Source organism: Amblyraja radiata, chromosome 8, assembly GCF_010909765.2.
Source record: "Amblyraja radiata isolate CabotCenter1 chromosome 8, sAmbRad1.1.pri, whole genome shotgun sequence".
Taxonomy (NCBI): domain Eukaryota; kingdom Metazoa; phylum Chordata; class Chondrichthyes; order Rajiformes; family Rajidae; genus Amblyraja; species Amblyraja radiata.
The window spans coordinates 36,299,059-36,322,990 of NC_045963.1; the positions used below are offsets into that span (position 1 = coordinate 36,299,059).

The 23,932-nt window shown below is 42.8% G+C and overlaps 1 protein-coding gene across 1 annotated transcript; it reads right to left on the reverse strand.

Annotated features, from left to right (window-relative positions):
- Positions 1-1,168: 1,168 nt before the first annotated feature.
- Positions 1,169-18,825, reverse strand: LOC116976486. Its single transcript, XM_033026380.1, has 6 exons — positions 18,686-18,825; positions 16,731-17,076; positions 9,080-9,083; positions 4,128-4,301; positions 3,463-3,576; positions 1,169-1,274 (listed from the first exon to the last, which is right to left on the reverse strand). Exons 1-6 carry the CDS (start codon positions 18,782-18,784, stop codon positions 1,169-1,171), a joined length of 843 nt encoding a protein of 280 aa, XP_032882271.1. The 5' UTR covers positions 18,785-18,825.
- Positions 18,826-23,932: the final 5,107 nt, after the last annotated feature.

Consider the following 23,932-nt stretch of genomic DNA (forward strand, 5'->3'; position numbering starts at 1 on the left):
AACCTATACAGTATAATAACAACATTTAACATTTAAGATAGACAAAAATGCTGGAGAAACTCAGCGGGCCAGGCAGCATCTATGGAGCGAAGGAAATAGGCAACGTTTCGGGTCGAAACCCTTCTTCAGACATTTAACATTTAAGACATTTGGATGGGTACATGGATAGGAAAGAATTAGAGGGATGTGGGCCAAACGTGGGCAGTTGGAACTAGTATCCATGGGACATCTTGGTCGGTACGGGCAATTTGGGCCGAAGGATCTGTTTCTGTGCTGTGTTACTCTATGATTCTATAATCCATCATTATACATCATGTGCAGCAAAATTCCATTTCTACTCCTCAGTCATACCAGCTGCCATACAAGTACCTACATGCCTGACTTCAATCTATATTGAGTGCGAGTAGGGAAACCTGTTCTCTTTTAGACAAAAGTTGACATGGAACAGTTGAGTCACCCACTTTCCTAGTTGTAAGAGTGTCTGAGATTATATTCCTCTGCTCAGCTCCCAAACTGTACATTGACAGAAACGCATCTGAATCGTTATTGATATTTGGTTAAACTTTAGACTAGAGATACAGCTCGTTAACAGGCCAAGGGCCCACCGAGTCAAAAGGTCATAATGTCATAAGATCATAAGGTATAAGAGTAGAATTAGGCCATTCAGCCCATCAAGTCTACTCCGCCATTCAATCATGGCTGATCTATCTGTCCCTCCTAATCCCATTCTCCCCATAACCTCTGACACCTGTCCGTGCTGTTCACCAGCACTATCCTATGCACCTGGGACAATTTGCTATCTTTACCGAAGCCAATTAACCTACAAACCTGTACTTTGATGTGTGGGAGGAAACCGGAGCACCCAGAGTAAATGCACACAGTCACAGGGAGAACGTACAAACCCCCGGCAGATAGCACCCATAGTCAGGACCGTACACGGGTCGCTGCCGCTGTAAGGCAGCAATTCTACCGCTACCACTGTGCTGCGGTTAACACAAATGATCCCAGTACATTTCACATATAGTTCTTTTTAATCTGTTTCCTGAAAACATTTGAAGTGATGATTCGGTGCCCCATTTCGACTGCCTGGGTCTGTTTCCAGTTCTAACCTGTGTGTGTAGAATGATGAAAGACTTGATTTGCTACATGTTCAGACTGGTCCACTCTCTTAGAGTGCTTGTACATCAGGTTGACATCTTCCTGTATCATCTGCAGCTGTCAGTGGGGAATCCTTGTCTACAAGCTGCAACATCGACCAATATTCATTAGTACATCTGTGCAGTGAATCACAGATGTATCACAATTACATTTTGCTGTGCTGAATGATATTTCATTTTACAATCGTTATGCAGCAGTAATACTCAGCTTTGTCTTCAGAATCTACCAATGACTTTAGGCTTTAGACTTTAGAGATACAGCGCGGAAACAGGCCCTTTGCCCACCGAGTCCACACAGACCAGCGATCACCCCGTGCACGAGCATGATCCTACACATTGGGGACAATTTACAATTTTAACAAAGCCAATTAACCTACCTGTATTTAAGCTATTGGTCTAGTTAAGTGTAAATGCAAGGAACTGCAGATGCTGGTCTACAAACAAAGAACAAAGTGCTGGAGCAACTCAGCAGGTCAGGCAGCATATCTGGAGAATATAGATAGGTGGTCCTGTCTGAAGAAGGGTCTCGACCAGAAAAGTCACCTATCCATGTTCTCCAGAGGTGCTGCTTGACCCACTGAGTTACTCCAGCACTTTGTCTTTTTTTGGTCCAATTAGGAGTCTGGTCAGTGGTGATATTCAATGTATCGATGCTACTGGTGATGCTACTTAATACTACTTAAGGTCAGTAAAAATTATTATATTGTTTCCCTTGTAGGAGCAGGCCCCCTTCTTGAACGTGTACATCTTATTAAGATGCTGCTGTTACTATAGTGCTATGTAAGACTTTCTGGAGTTCCAGGTGAGTAATTATAATAATACAAACAAATCAGAATGGTGTACAAGTTTGTAGGAAGGAAGTGCAGATGCTGGTTTAAACTGAAGATAAACGCAAAAAATTGGAGTAGCTCAGCGGGACAGGCAGCATCTTAGGAGAGAAGGAATGGGTGAAGTAAAAGGTTATATTACTTCGGAGTCACGTGAGTGACTACGTGAAGACCCCGCCAGCACGCATGCATGACATATCGTCTCACGCATTGCACCAGCGACAGGCGGGGGAAGAGCTCTCCCGCGGCAAAATGGAAAAAACGGACCTACAGGTAAGAATTTTTATTCTAAGGTCGTATTTCTTGCCCTTGTTGTGCTTTGTCTTGTAGCACTATGGACAAGGGGAAGAAAAACGGGTCGCGTCTCGTATGGCTGCGGGGAACTGTGAAAGTTCCGACAGCCGGGGGCGACCAGCGGCACCTGGACCGCAGTCTTTGCGGTCCACAGTCACGTTAACTCTGCACAGCTGAGCCCAGCGCCACGAGCTGTACAGCCCGAGTCAGCGCAGCGGGCTGGAGGCAAAGCCTAGCAGAAGTCGGTCCGGCCGATAGACTCAGACGAGTCCGGCCAGGAGGATGCACTGCCCGAGTGCAGCAGAGGTGCCGCCTCACCCGCATGAAGCGGTTGATGGAGCAAATGCTCCAACGTGACTTGCTCCGGGAGATGGAGCAAGCTCACTATGGGAGTCCTCGCACTCCCATAACAGCACCTTATCCAGGGCTGTCCAATGCATCTCCCTCGACAGAGGGGAGCATTGCGGGCCAGGGCTGGTCTGGTCCTGAAGAAGGGGACGTGGCTGAAGAAAACGGCAGTGTGCTGGGGGTGCAGGATCCTAAGGAGCTACTGGAAGTGGTCACCAAATTTGCGGTACCACCGCAATCAGAAGTACCATTGCAGACCAAGCAACGGTGAAGTAAAAGGTTAATTTAGTTTAGAGATATAGCATAGAAACAGTCCCTTCAGCCCACCGAGTCTGTGCCAACCAGTAATCACCCATACACTAGTTCTATCCTATACACTAGGAACAAGTTACAGAAGCCAATTAACCTCCAAACCTGCACATCTTTGAGATGTGGAGGAAACTGGCGCGCCCAAAGGAAACCCAGGCGGTCACAGAGAGAACGTATAAACTCCATACAGACAACACCCATGGTCAGGATTGTAGCTGGGTATCTGACACTGTGAGGTAGCGACTCTACTGCTGTGCCACTGTGCCGCCACACAGACATTGGAAGCAATCTTGTCCATTTATTACTGTTGCTTTCGCTGTCCAGTCTGTTCAATAAATGCAAGCCAACCATTACAGTAACTGGCAAATGCCCACTTTAATCATGTCATTTTACAGCAATCATTTTTGGAGCAAATGAACACAGGGCTTTCATCAATTTGCCAATTGGGTTTATTCTGCTGACATGTTTACAATTCATGTACAGTCAGCCCATGACCACAACCTAAATGTAATAAAATAACATCTTACTTGTGTTCAGAATGCTGCCTATGATTCATGAACTCACTGGCATCCAGGACATCAGCAGCTTGGATAAAGCATTTCAAAAATTGTTTTGTCGTGGTCTTGTGAAACCTTGTGGTGCTAAATGATGGATACAGAATCAGTTTTTGCAACTTTGCCAATAGTGGAAACTAGGTTTGCTCAGCCGATGTATAAATCCATTATTTAGAGAAAGTTCAGTTCACCAAATTAGGCCTTAGCCTAATAGACAGAAAGATCTAGTCACTTTGAGATAAAGGAGTCAAGAGACAAGAATCAAGACCATTTAATTGTCACATATACCAACCATGGAATAATAAAATTATTTCTTCCTGCAGCATGACAGGCCTGCAGATGCAATAACACATAGATAATATATAATGAACAAAAACACAATAAATTAACACGGTTACTTTCTCCAAAGTGCGCGTAACATGAATCGGACTTCTCAAAATCAATTTGTTCATGGTGATTACAAAGATGATTAATAATGATAGGTGCAATGCCTTTTATGAAAATCGTTGAAGTCATTACATTTTGACTGCTCCAACAGATTATGTGTCCAATGACTTATCCCAAAGCCTTGCCAGATTCCCCCCCCCCCCCACCCCCCCTCATCCCACTTCTCCCAATAGACTCCAGGAAAATCTTACAGTATGCACAAATTAGCTTTAGCTGAAGTCTGGTCATGGCTGTAACATAGGAAACTTGGAAGTAAATCTATGCACGGTAATTCTGAGAAATTTCCATGAAAAAATGTAACTGGCCAATCTATTGTACAGGTGGAGGAATAATTGGTGGCTAGGAAAGTGAGATTAAAATCATCAGTATTTATCATGGTATAGGTGTTGTTTATTATTGTCACATGTATTGAGATACAGTGCTTGCAATGTGCTTATTTTATAGACAATAGACAATAAGCGAAGGAGTAGAGTAGGCCATTCGGCCCTTCGAGCCCATTCAATGTGATCATGGCTGATTATCCCCAATCAGTACCCCAATAGACAATAGACATTAGATAATTTTGACTGCTATCCATTCATATCAGATAACCTGATTAGAGCCTTGTTCTATTGACCATCCTGTATGATAGCACATCTAGGGTGGCACAGTAGCGCAGTGGTAGAGTTGCTGCCTTGCAGCACCAGAGTCCCGGGTTCGATCCTGACTGTGGGCGCTGACTGTACGGAGTTTGTACGTTCTCCCTGTGAGCTCTGGTTTCCTTCTACACTCCAAAGAGGTGGAGGCTTGTAGTTTAGTTGACTTGGGTAAAAATGAGCCTAGAGTGTAGGATAGAACGAGTGTACGGGGATCGCTGATCGACGCGGACTTGGTGGGCTGAAGGGCCTCTTTCCGTGCTATATCTCTAAAAGTAAAGTCTAAAGTTTAAATCTAGCTCTGCCGTAAGTCTTTAGAATTTTGTAAAATTCAAACCCAAGTCTTGCATTGGAGCTTAAGCCAATAACCCACTGAGTTAGAGAACCAACTGAATCAAAACTGACTGAACCAGGCATGCAGTATGTGATCACTAATTTTGGCTTCTCTTGCTTCCTTCCTGCCATGGTTACATATAAGATGCTGCTGGAATGGGAGATGCATAGATGAGCCATCAAATCAGCACAAAAGAAGGAAAAAGATATGGAAAAAATAAAGAATTTTGTACTGAAATGTAATCACACAGTTTGTTTGCTCGAGGGGCTATGGAGAGGACCTGGGAATTAATTCAGTCACTCCATTAGGAATGCAAAAAGTAGTGAACACTGTCCAGTCTGTCACGGGTACTGACCTCCCCACCATGGAAGGGATCGCTGCCTCAGAAAGACAGCCAGCAACGTCAGATACCGACGCCAACCTGGCCACGCTCTCATTTCACTTGTGCCATCTGGAAGAAGATATAGGAGCCTGAAATCTGTAACATCCAGGTTCAGGAACAGCTTCTTCCCTACACACATCAGGCTATTAAACACTGCAACCACCAAATAACCTCCAAACTACATAGATTTGGGACATTGGTTTGGTCTTTGCACTGTTAATGTTAGTTGTTTATATATACTGATTTTTGTTGTTGTTATGGTGATTAAAACGTACTATGCTTACATACCTATTGTGCTGCTACAAGTAAGAATTTCAGTGTTCTGTTTCGGGACATATGACAATAAAACACTCTTGACTTGACTCTCTCTCTTGGACAAATGAATATACTTTACTTTACCTTAGCTTGCATTAGAGATACAGCACAGAAACAGGCCCTTCAGCCCACTGAGTCTGCTCCGACCAGAGGCTGCCCCGTACACTCATACCATACTCCACACTTGGGACAATTTACAATTTACAGAAGCCTATTAACCTACAAACCTGCATGTCTTTGGAGAACGGATCAGAAACCCCCGTGGTCACAGGGAGAACGTATAAATTCTGTACAGACAGTACCCAGAGTCAGGATCGAACCCAGGTCTCTGGCGTGTAAGGCAGCAACTTTACCTTTGCACCACTGTGCATGGCACTGTGTGAATGACAAAGACAGATCAGCAGGAACACTTCGAAGTTCAGTGCGTTCTTGTTGACTCCACAAGTTCCATTGGATTTCTATACCAGAGATTCTGAGTAAATGTCAAACTGTATGCCTCTCCATCTGATATCACTCTCGGCATGCTGAAAAGTCATGATTTGCCAAGAATTGGCTGAAAGACCAAAAGAAAATATAGGCCATATTTCACTCTGGAAATCCTGCAACAAATCTTTGCCACAGTAACTCAAACTAAATAAAGTACTGTCTGTGGTTGGTGGATATTATTAAATCATTCCCAATAAATTAAGAACTCTGCAAACCAGTGACATAAGTGATTTAATCAACAAGCCCATATGGCCATTACACTTTTTTTTATTGCCGCTTTCTCTGTAGCTACAGCACCATATTTTGCACTGTTTCTTTTCACTTTTGCACTAATTGATGCACTCATGTACAGTATGATATGCCGGCAGAGCACGCAAAACAAACCCGGCAACGTCTGTGATGTTCCACAAGTTTCGGGCATTTTCTTTATTCTGCTTTTGGTGATTGAGTTTGGGCAGCACAGTGGCGCGGCGGTATAGTTGCGGCGTTACAGCGCCAGAGACCCGGATTTGATCCTGACTACCGGTTCTGTCTGTACAGAGTTTGTACGTTCTCTCTCTGACCATGTGGGTTTTGACCGGTTGCTCCTGTTTCCTCCCACACTCCAATGATGTACAGGTTTGTAGGATAATTGCCTTCGGTAAAATTATAAATTGTCCCTAGTGCATAGGATAGTGCTGGTGAACAGGGTGATCGCTAGTCTGCACTGACAGGTGTCAGAGGTTATGGGGAGAAGGCAGGAAAATGGGGTTAGGAGGGAGAAATAGATCAGCCATGATTGAATGGCGGAATAGACTTGATGTGCTTGACTCCTGTTCCTTATGACCTTATGACATGGTGGACCCTAGGCCTGTTTCCTAGCTGTACCTCTAAAGTCTAAACTTTAACCAAATATCAATAGCGAGTGTATGATAGTGCTGGTGTACGAGGATCACTGGTCGATGCAGACTCCATTGGCCGAAGGGCCTGTTTCCATGCTGTATCGCTAAACTAAACTAAACTAAACTCTACAAACGTTCTTAGCTATATGCCTTGACATTCTTCCCCTACTCTTCCTGCTTTACCTTTTTATGCAATTCCTTGCAATTCATCACCCAGATCAAGCATATGGTCTCATGGCTTAATATGGCCTTTGTTACCAGCTTGTTATTATTAGTAAATATCAAAGGGCAGCACGGTGGCACAGTTGTAGAGTTGCTGCTTTACAGCACCAGTAGACCCAGGTTTGATCCTGACTACGGTGCAATCTGCACAGAGTTTGTACCTTCTCCCCATGACTGCATGGGTTTTCTCCGAGCGCTTCAGTTTCCTCCCACACTCCAAAGACGTACAGGTTTGTAGGTTAATTGGCTGGGCATATGTGTAAATTGTCTCTAATGTGTGTATGATATTGTTAATGTGCGGGGATCATTGATCGGTGTGGACTCAGTGAGCCGACGGGCCTGTTTCCGCGATGTGTCTCCAACTTGAAACTAAATCATTTTCCGATGCAAGGCTTTCTCTAGTGTTGAAACCATCTACCACACTACACAAATGGAATCAAAGTATGGTCTCCTGGGCAGATTTAACCCCTGTGATGAACACATTCATTCATGTAGGCCAAAGATGACTTGTCTAACAGAAAATAGGTATTGGTTTGCAGGACTCAGGACTGAATACCCTTTGAGATTTATGGAGCATTATTTTAATCTAACCTAGTTGAGAAGCTGATTGGGTGCAATAATAGTTTTACATTCCAAATTATATTTGTGTAAAGTCTGTGTAGGTTTCTATTGGTCTAGTTAGACTACAATCTGAAGTAGTTCACTCATCTGTATTCATACAGGGGTCAAATAAGACTGATTCCCATCAACAAGTAGAAAGCTCTTTCAAAGATTACTGATTATACTGATAGACAACTGAGGAATGATAGGAACTGGTGTCATTTTGAGTCAGGCAGCATCCCCGGAGAAAAGGAATAGGTGACATTTCAGGTTGAGACCCTTCTTCAAACTTTGCAGCATTCAAACTTTGTAGCTGTTCTTTCCTACCCATTTATTCGCTTCATATTGTTATCAATTCCCCCCTGATTCTAACACTGATCTACATAGTTCGGCAATTTACCTACAAATACGCACATCTTTCAGATGTTGGGAGAAACCGGAGCACCTGGAGGAAACCCACATAGTCACAGGGACAACGTGCAAACACCACACAGACTGCATCCGAGGTCGGGATTGAACCCGGGTCTTCGGCACGGCGAGGCAGCAGTTCCACCAGGTGCGTCACTGTGCTGGCTGCTAAATTTTGTAAATGCTTCCAAGGATAACCCCCAATTGGCTTCAGGAATCTGCTCACTGAGAACCAGGTGACTGCATGAGCAAGGAGTTCCAATATCCCAGCAGGAAGGATGTACCATCAGCCACCCATATCACCTCCTCCTCTCACATTATAATGCAATGAAGGAGCATGTTAACGGCAATGGAAGGTACAAAGTACTTTGCATGAGCCAGCCAAGCAGCAGGTCAAAACACGTTGCCCATTCCTTTACATAATGCAAGGGGAAAACTTTTGAAGGAGTTCTAAAAGAACCCCAAGGATGAATCAGGTTCAATTAATCATCTGGTTTTGTTGAGGCATTTGATTTATGGCTGATCATTGCAGTTCTATTTGGCAAGAGTATCAAACTAATGCGCAGATACAGTAAATACAGTGATTTGGATGTTTCAAGCAAGTGACTCATGTGTCCTGCATATTTTCTTCCTTCCAGTCCCCCCCTCTCCTCTCATCCCCCTCCCCAACCCCCCCACCCCCACTACAATCAGTCCGAAGAAGGGTCACCTGTCCATTTTCTCCAGAGATGCTGCCCCGAATGGTTGGATTACCCTAGTATTTGTATTTGTGGCATGTGTAAGGAATGGGCAGGAGGAGGAATACCGGAACTTGACCAGTGCCTTTTGTGCCTGGAGTGAAGAGAACTGTCTCATCCTGAACACAACTAAGACTAAAGAGATGGTGGTTAACTTTGGCAGGTCCAAGCTCCACCTTCAGCCGGTCAACGCTGCAGGGGCTGACATTGAGGTGGTGCAGACATATAAATACCTTGGAGTGCACCTTGATAACAAACTGGACTGGTCTGTCAACTCTGACTCCCTCTACAAAAAAGGCCAGAGCAGACTCTTTTTCCTCAGAAGGCTCAAATCCTTCAATGTGTGTAATGATATGCTGCACATGTTTTACAACACTGTGGTCGCAAGTGTTATTTTCTACGCTGTTGTCTGCTGGGGCAACAGCATTAGTGCAAAAAACAACAAGAAGCTGGTCAAACTGGTTAAACGAGCTAGCTCAGTGCTGGAGGGGGGAGTAGACTCTGGGATGGATGTGCTTGAGAGGCGTATGAGGCACAAGGTGCAGGCCACCCTGAAAAACCCCGGGCATCCCCTCCATGTAATTCTGGAGAGTCAAAAGAGCACTCGGAACAACAACCGGCTCGTCTCCCTGCCCTGTAGAACGGAGCGGTTCAGGAGATCCTTCACCCCTGCAGCCATTAGATTTTATAATTCGGACCGCTAGGCTGTAGGGGGATGCATTTTGTAATTTTTAATTGTTAATTATTGGTCTTTTAAAGTATTTATTGCTCTCAGGTAGTGTCCACATTGCATTCTATGTATGTTCTGTCTGCGTTAGTTTTGAATCTGTGGGTTTGTTGGTTGGGGGCTTCTGGACATCTGAATTTCCCTGAGGGGATCAATAAAGTATTTATTATTATTATTATTATTATTATTATTATTTTGTGTATCTTTGACTAATGTCTTGTCTATTTCAACCTGCTATATGAGTGTTATGACTGTATTTAAGATACAGCATGGAAACAGGCCCATCGTCCCACTGAGTCCATGCTGATCATTGTTCATCCATCACACTAGTTCTATGTTATTCCACATTTACACCCACTCCCTTAATACCAGGGATAATTTACAGAGGCTGATTAAACTACAATCATTCATGCCTTCGGGTTGTGGGAGAAAATCGGAGCACCCGGAAGAAACCCACATAGTCACAGGGACAACGAGCAAACTCCACACAGACTGCACCCGAGGTCAAGTTTGAACCCGGGTGTCCAGCATGGTGAGGCAGCAGCGCTATCAGGTGCGTCACTGCTAAATGTTGTAAATGCTTCCCAGCATAAAGCCCACGGCTTCAGAAGTCTGCCCACTGAGAACCTGCTGACTGCATGAACAAGGAGTTCCAATATCCCAGCAGAAAGGTTGCACCATCAGCCACCCATATCACCTCCTCCTCTCACATCATAATGCATGGAAGGAGCATGTTAACAGCAACGGAAGGCACAAAGTATTTTGTATGAGCCGGCCAAGCAGCAGGTCAAAGCACGTTGTCAATTCCTTCACATAATGCAAGAGGAAAACTTTTTAAGGCGTTCTACAAAGAACCCCAAGCATGAATCAGGTTCAATTAATCATGGATAAAGATCAGTTTTACTTAAGGCTTTTGATTTTTGGCCAATTGTTGCAAGATCTATTTTATTTGGCAAGAGCATCAAACTAATGCACAGATACTGTAAATACAGTTAGTGGCTTGGATGTTTCAAGTGACTGATTTCTCCTGGGTTTTTTTCTCACTCCCAGTTCCCCCCCACCCCCCACTACAATCAGTATTAAGAAGGGACCCGACCCGAAATGTCACCTGAACATTTTTTCCAGAGATGCTGCCCAAATGGTTGGGTTACTCCAGCATTTTGTTTCCATCTTTGATAACATATATTGTCTATTCCAATCTGCTACAGTATATGAGTGTGACAAATGTCTTTTTAGTTTTGTTTAAAGATACAGCAGGGAATTTTGGCCCATTGAGTCCATTCGATCATTGATCATATGTTCACATTAATTCTCTGTTATCCCACTTTCTCATTCGCTCCCTACCAACGAGGAACAATTTACAGAGGCCAATTAACCTACAAACACTCACACCATTGGGATGTGGGAGGAAACCGGAGCACCCAGAGGAAGACCACAGAGTTCAGGGAGAACATGCAACCTCAGATCTCTAGTGTTGTGAGGCAGCAGCTCAACCAGCTATGCCACCATGTTGCATCAATGGACATTATATCACAGCTGGAGTTCCTTCAGCCATTCCTGCTTTTCCTCTGTCCGTTCAATGCTTAAGAACAACATGGAAAGAATAACACAGTAAGGTTCAGCAGGTACAAAAAATTGGACACATTGGTCACATTGTACGTTCCCTTCTCTGCTCAGCTGATAGAGGGAGTTAGGCTTCAGGATGCCCATAGATACTACAAAGGCAGGGCTGAAATGCAGCTCCATCAGTTAATACAGCACTTGATAAATGGGGTGCACTATTAAGAAAGTTCAAATAGCTCTATCAGAAAGCAACTGCATCACAAAATGTCAAGAGTGTTTAATTGTCATATGTACTGAATATGCACACACACACTCACACACACTCACACTCACACTCACACACACACACACACACACACACACACACACACACACTCACACACACACACACACACACACACACACACACACACACACACACACACACTCACACACACAGACACACATACACACTCACAAACACACTTACACACATACACTCACACTCTCGCTCACACAGACAGACACACACATACACTCCCACACACTCACACACACATACACTCACACACACACACTGTACTGTATATATAAAACAAACAAACAGACGAATAAATAATAGTGCAAAATCAAAATTAATGTCCAAAAGACCATGCAGTTTGGCACTTATTTGGAGGTTGTTGTGTTTCATCGCCTCATGGCTGTAGGGAAGAAGCTGCCCATGAACCTGGATGTTACAATTTTCAGGCTCCTATATCTTCTTCCCAATGGCAGTGAAATGAGAGCATGGCCAGGGTGGTGTGTGTCTCTAATGATGCTGGCTGCCTTTTGACGCAGCGATTCTTGGAGATCCCTTGGACGGTGGGGAGTCAGTATCCATGATGGACTGGGCCCTTGGATGGTGGGGAGTCAGTATCCATGATGGACTGGGCAGTGTTCACCACTTTTTGCTGGGAATTTGAGTTGCAGAACCAGAACGTGATGGAACCAGTCAATATGCTCTCTACTGTGCACCAGAAGAAGTTCAAGAGTGTATTCGCTGGCATACCGAAATTCCGCAATCTTCTAAGGAATTAGAGGCGTTGATGGGCTTTCTTTGTGATTGCATCAATGTGCTGGGTAAATTAACATGTGAAAATACATCTATCTTCTCCAATTCCATTTGAATAGGAAAGGCGTCGAGGGATATGGGTAGAACACAGGCAGATGGGACTAGTGTAGATGGGGCATCGTGGTCGGCATGGGCAAGTTGGGCTGAAGGGCCTATTTCCGTGCTGCCTCTATTGGCTGCAACCTTCCCCCCATTGATGAACTGTACACTGCAAGGGCCAGGAAGCGAGTGGGTAAGATCATCTCTGACCCCACTTACCCTGGCCACAAACTCTTTGAAGCACTTCACTCTGGAAGGCGACTCCGAATTATCAAAGCCGTCACAGCCAGACATTAAAAAACAGCTTTTTTTCCACGAGCTCTACTCAATAACCAAACGTCTGTAGGCTCATTTTGCTCTGGTATTTTGTTTCATTCACACGTTTAAACTATAATGTTTTATTATTAAGGTTTAATGTTTTATGTGTCATTCTTAATTGTTACTGTATGCTGTGTTGTTATTTGCGAGCGGAGCACCAAGGCAAATTCCTTGTAGGTGTACATACTTGGCTAATAAACTTATTCATTCATTCATTCAACTCTATGACTCTATGACTTCCAGCTTTATAAATACCTACCAATTCTTACCACTTACCTTTCTAACAGTGGAATTGAACTACTGAAACACCAATGGGTATTTGAAGACACTGCCGTATTCTTCGGCAGAGTTAATGTTTCTAGTTGTGATTTTTAGGAGCTATAGACCAATTTTCATAAAGAGAGCAATATTTCTTAATAAAGATCTAAAATAGCCAAACAATAAAATCTCACATAAGGGACAGCAATTGCTTGGGTCAAGGAAGATGGTGGCCATTGGAAATTACCTCAATCATTGTTGGTTTACAGATGGCAATTGTTGCCCTCTTTATTCCTACAATAGTTCCTACAATCTGATTTCAAGAGAGAGTTCGATTTAGCTCTTAGGGCTAATGGAATCAAGGGATATGGGGAAAAAGCAGGAACGGGGAACTGATTTTGGTTGATCAGCCATGATCATATTGAATGGCTCGAAGGGCCGAGTGGCCTACTCCCGCACCTATTTTCTATGTTTCTATGTATCTAATAATCTAATATATATTTTTTGTGTGTACATATGTGTGCTTGTGTATATATACACACGCACACAATACAATACAATCAGTTTTATTCGTCACGTGCACATAAAGTGCAAGTGAATTGAATTTGCCAGCAGTGGTACAATGAAAATGAACACACAGAAACACACTAAAAATGTAACACAAACATCCACCACAGCATTCATCACTGTGGTGGAAGGCACAACATTTGGCCAGTCCTCCTCCATTTTCCCCCGTGGTCGAGACCTCAACCCTCCGCAGCCGTCGCTGCGGGCATCCTGATGTGCAGAGAAGGTAAAAAGTCCAGGTATGTCCTGAATCAATGCCTCCCCACCGGAGACCGTGGCTTCAGGTTGGTGTAGGCCGCAGGCCGGCTATCGGAGATTTAATGTTCCCGCCGCGATGCACCCAGAAGCACCGCAGACTGCAGGGCCGGCACTCGAAGCTCCTCTCCAGGAATCCCCAGTGAGGGACCCCGCTCCTGATGGTAAGTCCATGCCGTGCCCGCAGTAGAAGTTGGCTGCGGGCCGGCAGTCCTGGGATCCCAGGCTGCGGATGCCACGTTGACCGGAGCTTCAGGCTGTTGCGGACCAGAAAACAGAGTGCTCCACTCCGGTGAGCCCTGGTGAGGGCTCGCCCGCTCCACGCCGAGACTCCACGCTGTGCCCGCCGCTGAAGTCCATGTTTGATAGTCCCTCCAGAAGGGGCATGGCCTACAGGAGAGAGAATCTCAACATTTTTTAAACACTAATAACTCTTTTATTTTTCATCGATTGGAAAAATCCTCTTGTCCTGCGCAGCAGAGGGTCACTCTGAGCAAGATGGCCAAAAATCACAGCCGTAAGTGGCAGCATTTTTTTCTAAAAGCAATATAGAGAACAACAGGAAGTGGTCAAGATCAGACTTTTAGTAATATAGATATACACACATATATACATGCACACGCACACATACACACATATATGTACATGATATATGATCTATATATACGTGTATTTGTATGTAGGTATATACATACACAACTGAACTTTTATTTTCTCTCTCATTTATTATATTGTTTACAGTGTACTATGTTTACATATTCTGTTGTGTGCTGCAAGTAAGAATTTCATTGTTCTATCTGGGATATTTGACAATAAAACAATCTTGACTTGAATATAAAACAAAGCAGTAAAACCTATCAGACATTTGGTCAGCCAAAATCCATTGTAAATACAAAGGCAGTTTCAGCTTAAGGTTTCAGGACAGTGATTCAGCACAAAAGCAATCTACTGTAGCATAAAAGCACCAGTCATCCAGATGAATTGCAGCCTATGAAGTGATTTCCAACAAGGAGGTTAAGTAATTCAGAACACTCCCAAATGTAAAATAAAAAGAAAACACCACCAGGAATGCCAGCGACCCAGTGTTATTGTTCAACACCTGTTTGGAGTGGAGCTAATTCCACTTCAGATTGGACCGTGCTCAGTAGGTTTCTAATTTAGCGGGAAGCACGTTTTACTTTAGAAGATCTTGATTTTGCCGTTAGATTGCTACAGAAACAAGAAAAATAGAACAATCTGACTATTTGTAATGGAAGGCTTTCCAATCCTTCAAAGTACTGCCATAGGTTGAGATGTATTTGTCTGGAGAGAAGGGGGGGGGGGGGGGGGGAGATCACAGGACCATCATGGGTACTGACCTCCCCACCATCGGAGGGATCTATCAGGTGCTAGCATCATCAAGGACCCACAAAACCAGGAGCTCTCATTTCACTCCTACCATCGGGAGGATGGTATAGGAGTCTGATATTTGTGACTTCCAGGTTCAGGAACAGCTTCTAGTCAACAACATTTTGAACACTACAAAATACTAACTAAACTAAGAACTAGTATCTGCCTTGGTTGCACTATGAACTCTTTTTGCACAAATGTTAAGGTTTTTAACATTTTGTTTGGTTTATTATGTTATGTATGAGCACTGCAAGTATTACAGTATGAGTATTACAGCGCCAGAAACCTGGGTTCAACCCTGACTACATGGAGTTTGTACATTTGCCCTGTAACTGCATGGGTTTTCTCCAGGTGCTCCATTTTCCTCCCACAATCCAAAGATGTACAGTTGGTAGGTTAAATGGCTTAGGTAAAGTTGTCTCTATTGTGCAGGATAGTGTTAGTGTAAGGGGTGATCGCTGGTTGGTGCGGATTCAGTGGGCCGAATGGCCTGTTTTGGCGCTGTAGGTCTCAAGTGCAGTGTTTACAGGCTGGTTATGCTACTGTAAAGAAGAATTTCATTGTTCCATTGTTGATACATATGACAATTGAACACTCTTTACTCTCTTGACTCTTAATGAAGCAAAGACCAGATGGGCAGTCAGGTTACCACAGGAGGCAAGAATGAAAATGAATCTGTTGAAGGTTTACTGTATTTTTGGCCCATAACTAGAGCCAGGACGTTTAGGCACTAAAAAACTCTGAAATAGGCAAGCAAATAGTCATAATAAAATTACAAAAAAGGCACAAAAAAAGGCACAAAAAAGGCAATTATTGACAAAAAAGGCATTTATTTCCATCACCAAAATATGGTTAAAAATGATAATATAAAGATATGCTACATTAAATGACCAGCTGCCTGGTTGCACATGATTACTTGCATTTTTATCAAATTATCTGGTATTATCTTATTAATATTAACGTGTGCGGACAGGACGTCGAAGGACGAGAAGCCAAAGCCAAGAAGCCTAAGCCAAGATGCCGAACGGACATCATGCCGAAAGACCAAGGTACCAAATGGACACGAGGCCGAAAGGACACGAAGCCGACGGACATGACGCCGAAAGGATATGAAGCCAAACGGACACAACGCCAAATGGACACGGGGGTCTGGACCAATCGCTGACCTTTGTTGCTGACTGACAAGGTGTTGGACCAATCCCGTCCGTGGAGACGTCATGTCCGTTCAGCGGCTTTTCGATGTCATGTCTGTTCGGCATCGTGTCTGTTCAGCTTTGTGATCTTTCGGCGTCGTGTCCGTTCAGTTTCGTGTCCTATCGGCGGCATGCCTGTTCGGCTTCGTGTCCGTTCAGCTTTGTGATCTTTCGGCATCGTGTCCATTCGGCATCGTGTCCGTTCAGTTTCGTGTCCTTTCGGCGTCGTGTCTGTTTAGCATTGTGTCCGTTCGGATTCTCGGCTTTTCGGCCTCATGTCCATTTCGGCTTCTTGGCTTTTCGACGTGGTGTCCGTTCGGCATCTTGGCTTCGACTTCTTGGCTTCGGCTTCTCGTCCTTCGGCGTCCCCTCTGGGTAAAACGGCCACATCTTACCAATAGATTCTTCTTTGCATACTTCTACTTTAGCCTTCACCTGCCCCAGGGCTCCTGCTGCAATGATTCCACCCAAGGCTTCTCGTTCTTCCAAGGATTTAGAGTTCATTGCCCCTGAGCTACTGAGAGATACTGAATTAGTGACAGAGTTTTGCTCAGTGGCAGTGCAGTCTGTTTCCTCAATTATTTCTACAGCAGCATTCTGAACTTTGTCTGGGGACAAATCTCCATTCATGGTCACTTTGGTTACCTCACCATTGCTGGCCGCCATATTCTGCTCTTGCTCTTGGTCTCTCATCTTTAAATAGTGTAGACAGGGAATGCTGCTCTGGGGAGGATCGTGCTTCTGCATGAAACCATATAACCATATAACCATATAACAATTACAGCACGGAAACAGGCCATCTCGACCCCTCTAGTCCGTGCCGAACACATAATCTCCCCTAGTCCCATATACCTGCGCTCAGACCATAACCCTCCATTCCTTTCCCATCCATATAACTATCCAATTTATTTTTAAATGATAAAATATAACCAAGAAAGAAACAAGAAAGAAATTTACAAAACACTGATCTGCAAGGATGGTACAAGACATGTGGTAAATACAACACAATGCAAGATATGAAGAAGAGAGAGCTGTTGCATGAAAGCCAGGGCTTCAAGTACTGAAAAGACACAAAGGTGGGACATCGTTTCATCTCTGGAGACACAAGGAAATGCAGATACTGATGTAACCAATACAGAAACTAAATACCAGAGTAACTCAGCTGGTCAGGTAGCATTTCTGGAAAACATGGATAGGTGACATTTCAGGACATGACCCTTTATCAGAGTCTGAAGACGAGTCCTGATCCATAACATCATCTATCCATGTTCTCCACAGATGCTGGCTGACAATACTGAGACTCCAGCATTTGGGTGTCCCTTTTCATCATTTCAAGACTATCTGACTGCACATCGATCAACAGCGAATTAAGAGCCAAACCTGCAGACTATACGTTCATACAAAAAAGTGTAATTTTCTGGCCAAAAGCGACACAAATTATAACAGAAAACCTCACAGAAGTAACACACGATCTCTATAAGCAAATTACGCGCTAGTTTTAAGATAATGAAAAGGAGAAACATCAGGAATCAAAATTAGCATCAGTGTGGACTAATAATGGATTGAAGAAACAAATAAAAATTGTATTAGGAATGTCTGTAAAATATGTTGGTTGCTCAATTGATAATTCTAGTGGATAAGAGCATGCACACATACATGATTTTATAACTAGCAATATCAAGAGAACAAACCAAGTTGTTTACAAACCGATCCACTGCCTTCAAAATGATTACTTTTAAGTTTGTAGAACAATTTATTTTCCCACGATTGGCAGGGTGTGAAACACAAAAGGAATGCTTCGCCTTCTCCATCAGATTGATATAATACCAATGTTAGAACACAACTTGGGAAACTTAACATATCAGTCTGATTTTTCAGTATTTAAATGCCCATGGCTTTATAGGGAAACAGAGTCAAACAATGCTGGCTAAAAATATAGGATTCAAACCAAAACCCATGTGGTGACAAGCTAGCCTTTTATGCCATCTCATTTACTTTTCTAACTAGGTGATTGTAGGGGAACAAAATGAGGGATCGACTGTAATCTACTTCACTTATGATCAAAATTACCAAGGTGCAAGAACTACTGACTAACACTTATCGAATTAACCCAAACAAGAATACTTTAGCATATGAAGTAAATACTTCAGCAGGTTTGCAGAGACTGAACATCCATCATCACCATTTCATGAGCAACAACTTTTGGCTTTGTCATTCATGCTACTAACCCAAGAATGAATTTCTAAAAAAGACCTCCATGTATTCATGGAACTGTTTTTAAATCGTTACCGACCTCAACAACATAAAATAAGTGTAATAGTGTACAACATTATTATTTAGTTCATCTTACCCTGATGCTTCCCGTTCCTAAAAAATAAGGTCGTGACCAGGTAACTACTCTAGTTTCTCTGTGCAGGTAAACGGGAATACCGGAATTATGGAATGTCATGATCCAGCCGTCAGGAAGGGGTTCAGTCGGTGGACGCCCACTGATTTAGGCATTCGATCGTGAAAAACGCAATATCTTGGTGAAATCGTCAAAAAAAGCTATGAAAAGGCACGGCAAAATCCTGGCTCTACCCATAACTCATTTCAGTATAAGAGAAACACATTGGCTGCTATTTTTTTTGACTAACTCTCTGTAACTTAAAACAGTTCCCTCAGTCATTGTTTTTTTTTCAAAGTCAAGGAGGTTTTAGTGTACAAATATAATTCACTCCCAGCTTGCATTAAGAAATACAGATTTCTTCTTTCAGCTTATGGAATTGTGTGCCTCTTATTTTCTGCTTCCAGGTCCTCGTTTTAGCTTGCATTAGCAAATATTTGCAATAGCAAAAAGCTTATAGGTGATTAACTATCAGGAATGGGATTGGTCATTCTATAGTTTCAAAACAAAACATCATTATAATCTGAACAATAATCTACCAAAGTGTATGGACTATAGGATTACAGCTGCAAAGGGTATTTTAAATAATCAGATATTTCAGTCCTGAACATTTTTAGGTTATTTGTCCAATGTGCGGTATTTCTATGGATTGTTATTCACATAACACTGATGTTTTCTAGGTGCAGTGACATTGGATTATCCGGGTAGGATGATGGTGGCTTAAGTGATTGGAGCCCGGGGGAATAACTTCTCCTAAACTCTGACACCAACAGGGATAATGTTTAGGAAAAAATACCAGAGACATACCCCACTGTTTGAATGACCCTGCATCAAAACAGGCCGTCACACCTCCTGTGCTCACTAATCGTTTAATGGGACTTCATTAACAATGTGAAATTCCTTTCTTGCATACAATTCAGTAAAAATCATACGATACATAGGCACAATCACACTTATGCACATGTGTGTAAGATTAGTAGATCACACTCAGGCAGTACACAAGACTCGCCACATTTCTGGTGCCATCTTTAGACTTTAGACTGTAGAGATACAGTGCAGAAACAGGTCCTTTGGCCCACCGAGTCCTCGCTGACCAGTGATCACCCCGTACACTGGCACTATCCTACACACTAGGGACAATTTACAATTGTTTTACCGAAGTCAATTAACCTAGAAGCCTGCACGTCTTTGGAATGTGGGGGGAAATCGGAGCACCTGGAGAATACTCACATGGTCACAGGGAGAACATACAAACTCCATACAGACAGCACCCGTAGTCAGGATCGAACCCAGGTCTCCCTGCGACCATGTGGTTTTTCTCCCGGTGCTCCGTTTTCCTCCCGCATTGCAACGACATGCAGGTTTGTAGGTTAATTGGCTTCTGTAAATTATCCCTAGTGTGTAGAGTAGAACTAAGATATGAGCAATCATTGATCAGCCTGGACTCAATGGGCCAAAGGGCCTGTTGTCACACTGTATCTTTGAAACTAAACCTATTGTTACCCCGAGAGCCTGCAACATTCTACACTACTGGCCTTTGGCGAGCTCCATTTGAAAGATGTATTAGAGGGTGCATGCACTGTCAGAGCAGGCTGCCGTCTGCAGAAGTTCACATTTCCCCTTGGACCACAAACAAAAATACACAAGGAATGAAGGGTGAGCAGTTATTCATAGATGATGAAACCCTGCTGTGTTTTTTAGAATTTGAAAGTGACCCTAATACAAACAAAGGATTTGAGTTATAATATTAGGTTTTCCATTTGTGTCAGATGGTGGAAATGGTAAGGGGCACATCTCAGCAAAACATGATGGAGAAGTACATCCTGCTGCAAGTGGCAAATGAAAAACTTAACCTCACATTATGTTCTTCATAGTTATCCCATTATTTGAGTTTCCACCTTTAACAATATCAGAAGGAAATAGTTGTGATCAGTTCCTGTTGCTGTCAATTTGTCTCTATTGTCTCTATCCACTGTGCCTTCTGTTTCAGGCTGGCTGTTGTTGATTGTCAGAGACAAGTGGTGATCAGGTTATCGAGTCATAAAGTCCTACTGCATAGTAACAGGCCCTTCGACCCAACGTCCATCCCGATGAAGATGCCCCATCTACACCAGTCCCACCCACTCATGTTTAGCCCATATCCCTCTAAACCTTTCCTATCCATGTACCAGTCCGAATGTCTTTTAAATGTTGTTACAGCACCTGTCTCAACTACCTACTCAGGCAGCTCGTTCCATATACCCATCATCCTTTCTGTGAAAGTGTTTCCCCTCAGGTACCAATTAAACCTTTTCCCTCATACTCTAAAACTATGTCCTCTGGTTCTTGATTCCTCTAGCGGTATTCCAAGATAGGTTTATGTTTTAGGAGCAGAATTTCACCATTCGGCCCATCAAGTCCATTCCGCCATTCAATCATGGCTGATCTATCTTTCCCTCTCAATCTCATTCTCCTGCCTTCTGCCTATAACCCTTGACACCCTTACTAATCAAGATCCTGCAACAATCTACATAAGGGTGTGTGCTAATGATTTTGCTGAAGATGGAAACAAGTTCCTCTTTGGACTGCAATAGTAAATGAGAGATACACAGCATGCATTTTGTTTGACTCTCAGTCTGAAGAAGGGTCTCGACCCACAACGTCACGCATTCCTTCTATCCAGAGATGCTGCCTTTCCCGTTGAGTTACTCTAGCATTTTGCGTCTATCTTCGGTGTAAACCATCAACTGCAGTTCATTCCTACACATGCATTCTTTTTTGCTTATTTTTGCAACTGGCAGAACCCTTCTATTAGAATCCAAAATATGTGCTCTGGCAGTGTCTCAGCACAGATCACTGTTTTGTTGTTAGTAATCGGTGCTTGATTCTCTAATACTAGCTCAAGATGTCAATGATCGTAGTTTTAATTGCATGGATCCTTTCTACCATCCTTCGGAAAAATCTTTGATGTACTTATTTATGTTGGTATTGAGGATTTGTTTTCATCTGAGCCATGATGCATCGAGTTTTCTTCATACATCAGGAAGGATGTGGAGAGGGTGCAGAAGAGGTTTACCACAAATGGTGGCATGGAGACACAAGAACTGCAGGTGCTGGAATCTTGAGGAAAAATAAACTGCAGGAGAAACTTGATGCTTCATGCTTGAACAAACTGGTTAGTATTTTGGAGGTTGGAAACCAAAGCAGAAGATGCTAGAATGAAGGAGCAGAATGCATTGCAGTCTAACTGTGTTGATAGTGCTGGTAAAAAGGTACTGACCTGAAAAGATTAGTTTATTTTATTTTAGTTTAGTTTATTATTGTCACATGCACCGAGGCACAATGAAAATATTTATCTCTTTCTCTCAACACTGATGCTGCCTGACCTGCTGACTATTTCTCAGATATTCTATTGTATTCTACACTGCAAAGGCCATCAACATGAGCAACGATAAATCCTACATGCAAAGGAGAAGATTTAATGATTCAATGATACTTTATTGTCACATGTACCAAGGTACTGTGAAATTCGTTGTTTTTGCATACAAGCCGGCAATATCATGCAGCAGACTTCACCAAGGCAGTACACAAAGAGTCGCCACGTTTCTGGCACTGACCAAGTTACAAAAAGTTACAAAAAGTTTATAAGGAAGAAATTAAAAAATCAATTACAACTAGTAAGCAAAACACAAGTGTACAAAATACTGAATTGCATACCGAAAATTCACTTTGGAGAAATCAAAATAAATGCAAATACGTTTATAAGAGGATTGACGATTTACCAGGTAGTGCAAGTACAACTCCTCAAGGTTTTCGATAGTTAACAACAGATACTGTATGATATTAGAGAAAAGATGTTTAAACATTTTAAAGCATTGAGTTGATTTCAAAATCTATTCGAGTAATGATGTAGAAACAAGGAACTGCAGATGCTGATTTACTAAATAAGGACTCAAAGTGCTGGAGTAACTCAGCAGGTCGGGCAGCATCTTGGGAGCACATGGATAGGTGACGTTTTGGGTTGATGCCTATCTTCAGACTCCTCTCCATGACATTAGAGTTACTGTATGTGCTCAAGAGCGATGACTGTTCTTTACTGAATGTAGTTTTTTTAGTCTCCAGTGCTTTCTGAAGGTTTGCTGAAAAACCTTTGTTCCCCTTGTAGCTTGCACAAACAGTGCTCGAGTTCAAAAAACAACAGAGAAATTTCGCAACACAAAATTGAAGTTACAGACACTAATATGGAAAATCTTAAATGTCTTCAATGGAATGTTTGAGGGTTTGACATAAAGACGCACTGGGTGCTATAGCTGGATATTTTAGCAATTCTGAGTATCATACGTGAAAGTTCAGAATAGGTCTCCAAAGACTGGGATGTAAAAAGGGGAAAGCAAACAGCTGTGTGAAAAATTGCTGCTAGATGAGTATTTTCCTTTCCCATCGTTCAGTGGTTGAACTTTCAGGAGATGAATGGAGCTGCAGACCTTTGAGAAATACCACAGGTGCAGGCAAACTTACAGGCATATCTCACTGAACTTTTACATCCTTCACTGCAGTTACTCTAGACGCTGCATCTTGAAGCTTGCCAAGTCTGTAATGCCAGCACGTGCCAAAAAAAAGCCTTCTCTAGCTCCAAATATTTGCTCTCTGGGTGACTTTCTTTATGCAGCTGTAATCCTATAGTCTCTAACATATTGGTGGTGAACAACTCTGCTCATAAATTACTGATTCAAAAAGAACAGAAATTTGCTCAGAATATCTGCCCAAAAATATTTTGCTTGAAATCAATCCAAATTTTGCAGCATTTTGTCTAAAGTCAGTGAGTGATGTGAAAAATGCTACAGGTTGCAAAAAATAAATAAAAATCTCAGCTTTGTTTTATTTAATGAGTGTCTTCCCTTCTGTACCAAAAGGTGGTGATGCATTCTGATCTCCAAATACATTGTGGCAGTTTCCCTTTGGATTTGTGGACAAAGTCCAGCTGGTGTTTTAGCCCAGGAAGATGAGAACATTGAAGAGGAAGTAAACTAGGATGATGGGCAGGGAGTAAAGAGAAATAGTAAGATTAAACGAGAACTTACCAGTTTGAAGTTTGATCTGTATTTTATGAGGAGTTACGATGAGGGATTACGTGAAGAGCCCGCTTAGCACGCATGCGCGGCATACTTCAAAACAGCGGTGTGGAATCACAGATAGACACAGTTATTGAAATATACATAGTAAAGAAAAGGA

What these genes read in the sequence shown, in the direction of transcription:
- LOC116976486 (XM_033026380.1), bottom strand. Translation starts at nt 18,784, where the DNA reads ATGACATTCCATAATTCCGGTATTCCCGTTTACCTGCACAGAGAAACT. An exon ending in TAGGAACGGGAAGCATCAGG is followed by an intron (nt 17,077 to 18,685) that starts GTAAGATGAACT and finishes GGTTTCATGCAG; the next exon opens with AAGCACGATCCTCCCCAGAG. An exon ending in AAAGCTAATTTGTGCATACT is followed by an intron (nt 3,577 to 4,127) that starts GTAAGATTTTCC and finishes TCCATCATTTAG; the next exon opens with CACCACAAGGTTTCACAAGA.